The 12,855-nt window shown below is 43.5% G+C and overlaps 1 protein-coding gene across 2 annotated transcripts in view; it reads left to right on the forward strand.

The window, feature by feature from the left end:
- The window catches only part of LOC142582545 (uncharacterized), a 386,945-nt gene that overhangs the window by 109,526 nt on the left and 264,564 nt on the right, over positions 1-12,855 (forward strand). For both annotated transcript variants that reach the window (XM_075692387.1, XM_075692389.1), the window contains 6 exons: positions 1,009-1,097; positions 2,427-2,479; positions 3,234-3,373; positions 3,496-3,666; positions 4,722-4,850; positions 9,743-9,871. In XM_075692387.1, the coding sequence (XP_075548502.1) occupies positions 1,009-1,097; positions 2,427-2,479; positions 3,234-3,373; positions 3,496-3,666; positions 4,722-4,850; positions 9,743-9,871 (711 nt within the window). The remainder of the gene's footprint in view (positions 1-1,008; positions 1,098-2,426; positions 2,480-3,233; positions 3,374-3,495; positions 3,667-4,721; positions 4,851-9,742; positions 9,872-12,855) is intronic.

Here is a 12,855-nt window from a genome sequence, read left to right on the forward strand (position 1 = left end):
GATAGCGCGCGGTCGACAATCTTAAATATTCGAAAGGTATCCGTAAATTATATGCATTGATGAATAATGACTATTCGATTCGGGGTTCGGAAGTTGTGAATATTTGCACACCTTTTTCAGAGGTAAGGAGCGCATCAAAATCGTTATGGTTTGCTTTGGGTAACCATGAGATTTGAGCAATTTAAGAATGCGGCACATCGTTATCAAACCACTCCGTTTAAATGAGCAGCAACTGAAATCTGGAAAGTTTCTTTCTGGAATGTTTAATCTTATGAGACGAGTGATTATAGCTGACAGTTTCTTCCTGGGAGCTCGCACGCGGCCTCTTGAACAGGCCTGAGCCAACGCAACGGGCTGTAATCACTCCACGTCGAGCTCCACTTTTTTCAGCTATACCTGACGGGAGCAGACATACATCGTATTCTGTCAAGTTCTTCCGCTTTGACCTCTATCTGAATGCGCTGACATTATACACGCTTACTGAAATATTACAACAAGTGACAGTGTGATCCCGATCAAATAACGGAGAGTCTGCTAACCATCTCTCCCTTTGTATACAAATATTGAACAGTGATTATACCTCTGATCTTATCGACCTTTGAGAGCTATTGATAGGAATCGGCTTTGAAGGGGCGTTCAGGTACCCAGGTCTTTTCCCCGTTGATTAGCATGTCAGAGAGCGTGGCGAGGTAGGGAGAAACCATAAGGAGAGAGAAAGAGGGGGTGGAAGCGTGGGATGAAAGGCAAGGAGGATAACTAGACGTTATCAGGTTTGTTACTCTACAAGTGCGAAATGGCGGACATGGGGGGGAGAGAGAGAGAGTGAAACCGAATGAAGACCGACGCTGAGATCAATCACACTCCAGGAGCAGCATGTGTACAGCGGAGCACTCAAGGTCTGTCGCCTCCACATGCTGTAGAATATTCTTTGCTGTGGCTTGGAATATGTGAAGATTGAGGCTGGCTATATTGTTTGCAACAGGTAATCTTTCTTTCTTTCTTTTTCAGAGGAGTATTACTACACTGTTTCCTTCACGCCTAACATCTCTCTTGACGCTAACAACTGCAACTTGTACGAGGACCGTGTCCTGGAAGCGGTAAGCAACGATCTCTCGTAATCTTGCTTCCTCCCATTTTTAAAGTATGCTATCTTTGGCACAGTGACAATGCAAATCGGTCTTTTTATTTAAGAAAATTATTGCGGTTAGAGACTGATTATAGGTAATGCTTTGCATCTGTGAGATAAAATTCCGTGAATGATCCTTAAATGCGGAATATCTGACGTTGTTTGCATTTCTCCAAATTTTAGACTTTGCACGCATGGAAATCTTGTTAAAGCTCACACCGTTCTAAGTGATTACATTTTACAGGTGTGCTTACGTTAGCTTCAAGACGATATGCCAAGCTAAAAAATGTCTCTGCGGCTAAAAAAATGACCTAATTTTGGGTCGAGCTGAAATGCTGTACAAAATGTATGCACAATTTCATTAAATGTATAGGGATGTCCGAAGAGCAAAATTTCCATAGCGGAACCAAATGAGAATATTTTAATAAACGCGCTTCTAATATTAAACGGGATATCGAACATTCACCTCCTTCTAAGGTTAGCAAAAACTGAAAGAGGAAATGTGGCAATAATAATAATAATAATAATAATAATAATAATAATAATAATAATAATAATAATAATAATAATAATAATAATAATAGCATTTATATGTTTATTTTAATGCACGCGATGCGCTTTAGCTGTTGAGCTTGCGTGTGAGCAAATAGTGATAGGTCACAACGTTTTCTGGGTGACTTACACATGGCAGTTGAAATTTCCATGTACGTAGACCCGTAAATCACAGCGCATATTAAAAATAAAAGTCGTACCACATATTTAAATCGAATACTATGACCCGAAACAGAAGTTTTTGACTCATATTCCAATAGTCTCAATGTTCGCTACCCCCCCCCCCCCCCCCCTAGACCGGCAGCAGTCCTTAAAGTGTGGCGGATAGGCTATGCTTATATAGGAGCACTTATCGGCTTTGTACTTATTGTTACTGCGATTATCCAGTGCAAACGTAGAATTACGGATTTGTTAACAGGAAATACTGGCTATATTACTATACATGAGGCTTGCTTATACATCCTGGTAACGTTTGGTTATCCGCTGCAATCATCGTAATCACTTCTGGAAACAAACCGCACGCACAACTAAAACCCTGTCACCAAGGTAGTAGTTTGCACTTGCCATTCGTCAGTTAACGCAATTCCGAATGAAGTGCGTGTCACAATTAGTTGTGTTTACAAAACACGAAATCACTTGTGCCAGCCGCTTTGTTTATCTGAGAATGCCGGTAAACCTTTTAGGGCGCGTGTGCATCGAACATAAACAGTGTGTGAGTGTTCTTTCTGCTGCCATCGTCCTTTTGCAGATGAAAACGAGTATAGGAACAGAAGTTTTTAAGGTTGAGATACTGAACTGCACGTGAGTGAAACATCTTTTCTTTCGGGCAAACTTTTTAATAGCGAAAGAAAAATAAATAGACGTTGGGCAGTGGAAATTTAAATTGCATAACAAATGCCTGGGAGCGGGCTAGTTTTTATTCCACAATGATTGCAGAAGGAAGACGGGAATAACCAGGACAGACGCTTGTCTGTGTCTGCCTTTGTCGTGCGAAAGTTTCTTTCCTGCTTCAACTATACTTATTCCATTGCACGCATCATGGAATTTACACCCGAAATCTGGGAAGCATACAAAGCACAAAGTCTCCTTTCAGATATTGCATGTGCATTAGGATTCGGAGCGCCAAAGCGGCAAAAAGTGTACGTGTGTGAAGTAGGGGAAGCCGGTCACCTGGAAGAGGTATAAAAACAGTATATATATATATATATATATATATATATATATATATATATATATATATATATATATGTAAAGCTGTTCAGCTGACTGTATTCTGCTTCGGACCACCGTGACTTGCACTTCTCTCCCCGAAGAGGCAGGACGTTTGTCCAGTGCGTTCCTGGACAGCAGTTTACAATGTAGCCAAAAAGTCTTACATCATAGATCCGGAACCTCTAAAAGGTGCGACTTAATGCTAACGATTTTATCTAGCATTGGTCAGTAAATCTCCACTGATATTTTTTTTTGTAGCTGACGAGTGGCATATATGAACGAACTGAAATCATTTGTGAGTTAAACAATCAAGCTATCACTGGGCATCTTCCGTGATTCACAGGCAGAAAATCAAGGCGAGACTTATAGCAGCAAAGCCACTTTCAAAGTACCTGCTGAAAAAGCTTCAAACATGCGAGCATCCCGATGGCGACTTGTGCATGCTGTATCCGAAGTTACCAATCAAGAAGGACACTGCAACAGGTAGGCTTTTTTTTCGGTCACAGTGACCTTTTCAATTTTTATGTTTAAATATGAATTAGTTACCGCACAAAGCCCTTCATTCAAGCAATCCCATGCTTCCGGGCAAACCTAAATCTTTGCAGAAATTGAAGAAGAAAACCTGTGTGACAGTCTTCTCAAGGGTCAGAAGGAGGCCTACAACGGACAGAACGAGTGCGTTAAGTTCGAGGACTTTTTCTGGTTCAAGTGCGCGGCTGGATTCCGAGAAGTGGACCGGGTCACACGAGGTCGCTTGCGCCGCTCCGTCTGCGAGCGTGAGTAGAGGGCTTTTAATGCGTGACCATTAAAGTGCAAAGTCAAAGTGTAAAAAAAGTGAGAAAAAAAATGCAACTCTCCGAAAACAACTTCATTTTCGTGTACACTACCACAGAGCTTATGTTGTGAAACAGTCATAATTGAATTTGGCATTCATCACAATAATTGCACATTCACAGACGGGGGACCTCGACAAAAAGATTAACCCCCATGTGTTGTGCCTGATTCCGTATAGCGCGCCTGTCCAGAAGACGGATGGAGCTCTCAGCTTCCAACAACATGACCCACTTCTCCCTTTTCTGTGCGATCAGCTGCGTCACGTGGGGTGTTCGTCTTGATGTCGACACTCCCAACCTCTGAGGCGAAGTTAGCGCGTTGGGCGCCACATTTGATTATGAGTATCTGGATCGCGCGAAGTCTAGAAATACCAAAGAGAACGAAGTTGTCGTTGTATAGGACTCACTTCAAGTACATATGCAATAAAACTGTATAATATTATAACTAAATTAACATATTAACCAACAAATTCATGATAAGTATACGCTTACTGCTCTTCTTGCATTCAAAAATTTATGCAGGCCGACGCGCATAAACCACTTGTGCCGACAACGTTTGTGTAGCTAACATATAATTAAAAAAAAGTACACATTACTGATCAAGAGAGAGAGAGAGAGAAAGCAATGACAGGAAAGGCAGGGAGGTCAACTGATCAAAATTCAAAGGTTCTCTATATAGAAGAAATTCCGGGTGGGACGAACTTTAGAGCCTTTCTCCTATTGCGATTTTTTCGCCCGCCGTGGTGGTGTAAGCTTTGGCATTGCGCCAAAGGTGCGGGATCAAATCCCGGCCGCGGCGGCTGCATTTTCATGGCGGCGAAATGCAACAACTCCCGTGTACCGTGCATTGAGTGTAATTTAAGGGAACCGCAAGTGGTCGAAATTAATTCATAGTCCACCACGGCGGCGCGCCTCACAATCTTATCGTGGCTTTGGCACGTAAAACATCTGAATTTAATTTTATTTCTTTTAACTGTGGCTTTTCTTTCTTGCCGCAGCTGGAGTATCGTGCACCCCGGACAAAGAGCTCGAATGTGCTAGTAAGGGACAAATATGCGTCTACGAAAACGAAGAACCTAAGTGCCAGTGCCCGCCGGGCATGGTTACAGGGCAAGGCGGTTGCTCTGGTGAGTGAAAAGGCTCTGTTCCTGCTATGGCATCTCAGCGTGCTCGTTGTCGGAAATTCAGTTTTAACTCTGCAAATATGAACGAATACGACAATACGACAAGGAAGGACGAAGCGCAAGCTACCAACTGTTTCATTTGCTGTGACATAGTTACTAGGGCGAACAAGACTACGGAAAAAAAAAAATGTGGGACAAGACAGAGCGCTAGACTTCAACTGACAAGCTTAATTCAGAAAAACACGCAAAGAGGCCCCTGTATGCTCAAATAAATGCTCAGAAAGACGCATAAGCAAATGGGCCGCGTGGGAGACAACCAAATGCGCCACAAAGCCGATAAGCGCCCAGGACAAGGCATTACAAATCATACACCAGATTCTTCTCAAGGTACAACACTTCTTTACCAGTGTGTGCCAGTGATGGAGCGCTTGCGCATTCATCAGCAGCTTTTGAAATGCAAAATGCCTCGAATATTTCCCTATCTGATTGCCTGGCGAACCATGAGGAGCATTTATGAGTACATCTTCGGCAGCGGTGAGCACAAGTGGCCAGCGCCTGCTAAAGTGTTTACAGCATTCCGGTGCTCCCTAAGTCGGTCATTCCGGCACCTTCCTGTTTGTACCATATAGCAATTTCCACAGGGAAGTGGAATCTTGCATACCATCCCCACATTGCAGTTAACAAAGTGGGTGACATGCTCTATGTGCATGTACCTTGACTCCCGGCGTTGTTTACCGACCTGCACATTCTTGCGAGCTTTAGTGGCGCTGAAAACATAACAGCTACGCCGCGCTTGTTTGCCACCTTTTTTTAGGCGCTGGGACACCCCGTGTACGTATGGCACAGTCACAGGGGGCCCAGTAGGACGTGCGTTATTGCACCGAGCCGCTGTCGGGTCAGCTTTTACCTCTTTAATGAGGCTCTCAGTGACCGACACCACGGTGTTATCGGAATACCCAGCCCTACATAAACTGTTCTCTTGTTGCTGAACGCTGCAGGAAACCTGGTGCACGCAAGGTTTAACAGTGGTATCTCAGGCAGTCAGTAGCTATGCCTCTTTTAACTAACTTGGTGTTCACCGAATGGCAGTCAAGAAAGGGCTTCTTGCCCTTTCTTGGCTGCCGGAGGAGAGTACATCCAACAACGGGAGCTGTCATTTAGAATGACACTAATATCTAAGACTTGTAGGCAACCATCTACTGGCGATTAATGGGCTCCTACAATCAATATACTTAAACACCTTAGCTACAAAAGTATTGTCAAATAACGAGAAAGTACGACTGTCAACAACAGTTAAAAACAAATTACTTAAAAGAGACGCTATGCGCGAGTTTTCTCGCACACGCTATCTTTTTTGGACAAATGTGTCTTGGTCAAAAACAACAAGGGTACAAGAAAGAAAAAACCTTAGTATCTCCACAAAATTGTCAACACAAAGGCCAGCGGCATTTTTCAAGTCAATGGGGCCAGACTCTTCGATATGCTCCGTGACAGAAATTAAACGCTCAGCCTGGGGGAGGGAGTTAAAAAGTTCTTAAACGGGAAGTGAGAAGACAAACAACGGTTCCGCGGTGTTTTCATGTGCCGGAAGGTAGCTAAGTGGGTCATTAGAGTTGCGCAACACGAACGGGTCATTCACGTGCAACCCTTAAAGGTTTTTTTGAAGCAATTTTGACATTTCTCCTTGCAAGACTCTCTTTCAGTTACGGTTTCTCTAAGAGGGACGTCTGTTTTATGCGTCTTGGCGGAAAACAGCATTGTCAGAGTGTCGCTCTTCAAGACTAGCATACGCTTCCTGAGGCCGTCAAGATGCATATCCTGGCATAATATCAAGGCCCTCTTCTTAACCCTCGTCGTGACATTATCCGAATGAACAAAGTTCTTGCTGATAGCAGCACATGCCTTCTCATGAAAACAAGTCTGCGACAAGACTACAAGACCCTCCTCTTTATCAGACTCCAAATTTTACGGACTGCTTAATTGCCTTACTAGTATTGTGAGAGCGGCCCACGGAGGGAAGGCAGTCAACACCTTCCGTAACACATCTGCTTTACTCCTCAGGATCAGAACGACTGGATATTTTTCGAACAAGACCTAAAATAGAGACGGGCGTTTCAATAGGTTCATTACAAAATTTTGGACCATGTTGTAGAACGTGATGAACCTGTCTAGGCGCATTGAAACTACCAAGGTACATAGTACGTTGTTGAAGCCTAGCGCTCTATCCTGTCTCACTTAATTTTTTCGTAGCCTTGTTCGCGCTGGTAACTACGTCACAGCAAATGTGACAACGCCAACAAGCCCAACTTTCTAGGTTAATTACGAACTGTTTGATCCGGTCAGTGAACACGTTCATGTACAAGATCATAGGAACGGAATATAAGAAGTAACAAGATTGTGACATGTGAAAAAAGTCTTGCAATCACAAAAGAAAAAGTCAGTCTTCCTCAGCGAGTTGGGTGTGAGATATGGGCGGACGCACCACACTTTCACTCCTCGCGTGAGGGGAGTATATGAGGAGCGTCGTATTCAAATTGTTCTACTGCACCATCTTTTGGATCGGCCAATACTTTGACGCATGGTGACGTGTTAAATAGGTTTAAATAATTTCCGGAGCTTAACCTGTCAAGACTACGACCCACTTGTGAGGCACGCCGTTATGGGGGAAAAGCGTCCGTGGCGTAACGGTTATTGTATCGGGCTTCTGTACTCTATTTCATTGGTTCGAATCTGACCGTTGGACTGTTTCGTTGATTTAGTATTTCAAAATTCATGATTTCCCCATAAGGGAGAAACAATGAATGCAAGATCTTAGAGTGTTACACGAAGTAAGGCTCGTAGCCTTTGGGGCCGTGCGAATTTCAGTAAAGATAAACCGGCTAAGTAAACAAGCCTGCCGTGACGTGCGCGTACACAGAGGGACAGAAACAACTCGATGACCGCGAGCAGCACGGGCTAGGCCTATAGAGGGTCTTGTCGGCGCTGTCGCTTAGCCTCGGTCTCCGTAGCGCCGCGCCTGGGTGCCCCCGGAGTTGAGCTGCAGAAACCCCAGCATCCGTGGCTATTACGTGCGGGGAGAACGATGGTACAAGCCGGCAAGGTCAGCACAGCTGTGTTACGGTTAGTTCCGGCAAGCAGAGTTGTATAACCGGAGGTCGTAGAATTCAGTCGCTACTGTGCACCATTCGGTGCGATAGGAACACGAACACGCCCAGACATATTTCGCCACTCGGTGTTTTAATTCTAATGCAAAGGGAAAAGCGCACAGGCAATGCGAGTAACGTTCTTCAGAAAACGTATTAAAACTAAATAAATCAATATTCTTTCCTTAATTATCGACGTAGGCGTAAGAACGCATGGCGTTCATATAATTGATTTCGCAAGAAAACGCGCCAGGCGCCTCAACGCACTGGCTTGCTCGGGGAAAATGCTTTGGAATATTCTATACCACACGCTTGGGCGTGTGCCCGTGGTGTAATGGTTTGAGCATTGAGCTGCTATGCTAGGGGTCCTCTGCTCCAATTCTGCCGTCGGATAATTTTATGTTTATTGATTGAATATACCATATGTTTATATATTCGAAACAACATGGTGACCAGTGGTCCCGGTAGCACATATCGGCCCACATTTTTAAGCTGCATGATCATCGGGTTCGGGATAAGAGGCTAGAAACATACCCGATACAAAAAAGTTGTGGTAACTCACTAAGAAAGAATTGGTTTTTAAAAACAAGTGCTTAAGAGGAAGCTTTAGCTCGGGTGCTCCTATCTAAATACATGTAAGAGGAGAATACGTCTTTCTCGGCAACCACTGCACCAAATTTGACGAGGTTTGTTGCATTTAAAAGAAAATCTTAAAGTCTAGTGACTGCCTGTTTCGAATTTTCGATTTAGGCCGTCAATCTTTTATTAAAAATTGACAAAAATCTAAAATTTTCAAAAACGAAACTATGAAGTTTACAACTGTGTAACTCATCAACGAAAAATGATAATACAATTCTGTGAAATCCATATAATAGTACATCTAAAGCGGACAAAATTGATAAGTTACACATGAATCTCAAAAAATTTATTAATATGGAAATACAGCTTTTGCAGAACCCTTGTAAACAACGTAACAAATTCACGTAAGATACCAAATTACACATCGAATTTGTCCGCTTTCAATGATCTAATGGATGCCGTTCACAGAACCGCGATATCTATTTTTGATGCAGAGCTATGAATTCGTAAACTTCGTATTTCTATTTTTTTCATACTTTCGAATTTTTGAAGATCTTTTTAACAAAATTCAAGCATTGAATAAAAATTCCGCTTCCAACAGTCACTAGAATTTAGCTTTCTCTTTCAAATGCAATAAATTTCATTAAAATCGGTCCAGGGGCTATCTCAGAAAATGGTTTTTGCGTTTTACATGTATTTCAATAGGCCTCGTTGGAGTTGGGCCCGAGCTAAAGCTTCCTCTTGAGCATTCCCCTTATCACGCTTATACCGAAGCAGAGATGGAGCTTGCAGGGACCAAAAAGAGTTGATAAATTTGTTATTTGTTTCCTATTACCATGCACATACAAACGAGTTCACTAACAGGGCTGGGATCTAATTATCACAGTAAGGATGCACATGGCGTGTCTATGCGGCTTACTGTTGCTTACGCGTCTCGGCATAGCTAAACAGCTTACATGCGGTATATCGTGTAAACGTGACAAGCGGCTTGATCAGGTTGAACAATTCAAATGAAAAAAAAAAGAATATCTGTACGAAAAACTGCCTAATTGTGAGGGAGTTTTGTCCTGTGTCCATGATTAGCGAATTAATTTTTGAAAGTCTGGTTCTTGTTTCTGGTTCTGGTTTTTTGAAAGTCTGGTTCTTTGGTTAAGAATCAATGTCTTTCTTCAGCCCGTACAACATGCAACTCCAAAGAGAGGCGAGAATGCGAGGACAAGAAGCGGGAATGCGTCTACAAAGACCAAAAAGCAGAGTGCAAGTGCCCTCAAGGCACAGTTGACGACGGTCACGGATGTTCTGGTGAGTTACAACTAAAGAAGCCTCAAATAACCGTTATCACACTGTGTTTCTCATAAAAGGACGTTGCTGCTGTTCCCACCGAGACGGTAGTTCAGTGCTCATGATATTATAGGGTGGTGGCAGAACGGAAATGGCGCGATTCTGTAGTTCTAAGTACACAATAATGTTAATCATACTTCAAAGATCTTCAACATAAAGCAGACGTTGTGGCATCCTACTTCTAGGCTACTAGTTAGAAATAATGCGGTTCAAGGGTACGTGAGTCCAAGCTTGCCTTTAAGTCTCTAAATATATTTCGAATCTTTTTTCAGTGCATTTGACTTTACACACACCTAGTCAGTTACTATAGCTTTGAGTAAGGCGGATTTTGAGTCATGTTGTTCACAAGTAACGGTTAATAGAGTCTGAATGCTTGATGTAGTGAAGTTCATTTTCTCCCAGCTGCTGTAGTTCCAGAATCGTGCAATGAGGAAGAAACTAATAAATGCAGAAGCAGTGAGCAGCGTTCCCTTACAAAAATGACTTTAGACTGTCTATAGAAAGTCTATAGACTTTTCATAGACGACCTTTCCTTTCTATAGATTTGGACTTTTGTTGATATAAAGTCTATAGACTGTCTATAGACGAAAGTCGATAAAGTTTCTATTTCGTTTTGTCTATTCGCAGTCTATAGACGGTCTATAGAAAAAAGTCGATAAGGTGTTTGTTTCCTTTTTATCTGCTTCCCCTCTATAGAATACCTACAGACGAAAGTGGATACAGTCTCTATCTATTTTTGTCCATACTTTGTCTATAGACTTTCTATAGACGAAAGTCGATAGGGTTTCTATTTCTTTTTGTCTACTCGCAGTCTATAGACGGTCTATAGAAAAAAGTCGATATGGTGTTTGTGTCTTTTTTGCCTACTTCCCCTCTATGGACTACCTATAGACGAAAGTGGATTCAGTCTCTATCTATTTTTGTCCATACTTTGTCTATAGACTCTCTATAGACGAAAGTCGATAAGGTTTCTATTTCTTTTTGTCTACTCGCAGTCTATAGACGGTCTATAGAAAAAATTCGATAAGGAGTTTTTTTCTTCTTTTTCTACTTCCCCTCTATATGACTACCTGTAGACGAAAGCCGATACAGTTTCTATTTATTTTTGTCCATACTTTGTCTGTTGACTCTCTATATTATGGACAATAGTCGACAAGGTGTCTATTTTTTCTCTACTCCTGGTGTATTGAAAGTCTATAGAAGAAAGTCGATAATATGTAATTCCGAGTTCCCATACCCCCCGCCCTCTGCGAACGCGATGATATGGCACTGGTTCATGCACGACGGCACCGCAACCCCCGCGCGGCGGGCAAACCGTGCAGACTGCTAGTCTGCGTTCGGTGCAGCTGCACCGAACGAGGATCGCGGCGGAGCAGGCACCGTCCGAGTCACCAAGGTCTTCCAGGCACCCGAAGGCCCTAAACCTGGCTGCTTCCCGGACGTACACTTCGCGAAGACCAGGTGGTGAAGGTCAGGTGGTGAAGATGTGGCAAAGGGGGTGAATAAGTGGCGAAAGCCCGCAGACCAGGTGGTGAATTCACCACCTCTGAGTTGTCGTGGTCTTGCATGTCTATAGATTAACAATAGACAAACATCGTTAATCTGGGCCCAACCCGTGTACGCTGTAACCAAGCGCAGGTACCGGTGGATAATACATAGCTGCATTTGATATAAGCCACTAAAGTTGTATACTGCTGAGATTGCTGTAGAGCCTATTTGTAGACTTTAGTATACACATAGTGTATACCTCCGCATTTGTTGACCACATATGATCTACGTAGTCGCTCTCGGCAATCCCAAGACAGTCTTCACATTTGTCGCATCACTTTTGCGGCAGTAGAATAACGGAAGCAAAATGCCGATCCAATTGTTAAAATATATGTTATGAACGCCAGCTTAAGATACAAGTGCATTCGAAACAGGCATCAAGCTAACAGCAAAGACACTCGTAATGTTTGTAGCTGACAACGCGGACTTTGTGAATGTGCCATGAAACGATGTCGTGCATGTGGTGTTCGCGTTGTGTGTCGTCCGATTCTCGGATACTTTTCACATTGTCTTCATATCTCGCCTGCGTCTTTAACATCGGGCGACTTTTGTTGCCTAATATCCTGCACTATAAACTCATCAAGGTTTCTCATTCACTTAAAATAGGTGCCAAATTCTCTGAGCTCACCCAGTATTTCGCGGGCGGTATGCCTGCGCAGCCACGCATATGAGTACCTCAATGCTGTACTGATTGCTTTGACCTATCATCGGAACAGAAAATTAGCACTAACATACGTGCGGGCATCACATTTGGCGGTACGCTGGAAGATATGCTACAAATACGCTGTATTACTCATCGACGCTGGCAATAATGGGTCTAAAACGTGTGAAGGGCCCCGTAACGGCTTTTACAAACAGCGCATTCATGTTAGCGTTCCAGTCTCATACTATAGCCCACAGCGTTTGTCATACAACCTGCCAGCGCATATCTAAGCTTCGTCCACAAAAAAATGCATAACGGAAAAGAAAAGCCACCCGTTCCGGCGCGCATGGCGCGCAGAGAGAGAGAAAGAGACAAAGAAAAAAATGAAGGAGGAAAAGGCGCTCACACTCCTCCGAGCGCGCACGCCCTCCCGCGCGGAGCTCCTGCGCATGCTCGGAGCTCTTGCGCATGCGCGGCGGTGCGCCGTCTCTACGAGTGCGCCAGGCACGTAAACGGTTGTGCCGGTGTGCGGTGTCTCCCTGAACGTTGGTGTCTGTGTATGCGTGTCTTCCTTGTGGCATCACACGTCAACTACACTGAATGGTAAGCTTTATCAAAGACGTTTTGCGTCAATACCTTATGATTATGTGAGCGCATTTCGTAGCGCGAACCGGCTGCATGTAGCGCAGGCGACTCGGGTATAGTGTCGGTTTGTCGTTGACATGGTTTAATAACGCGCTCTTGTTCTCGCTTC

Source organism: Dermacentor variabilis, chromosome 5 (genome assembly GCF_050947875.1).
Source record: "Dermacentor variabilis isolate Ectoservices chromosome 5, ASM5094787v1, whole genome shotgun sequence".
In the NCBI taxonomy this organism is placed as follows: Eukaryota; Metazoa; Arthropoda; class Arachnida; order Ixodida; family Ixodidae; genus Dermacentor; species Dermacentor variabilis.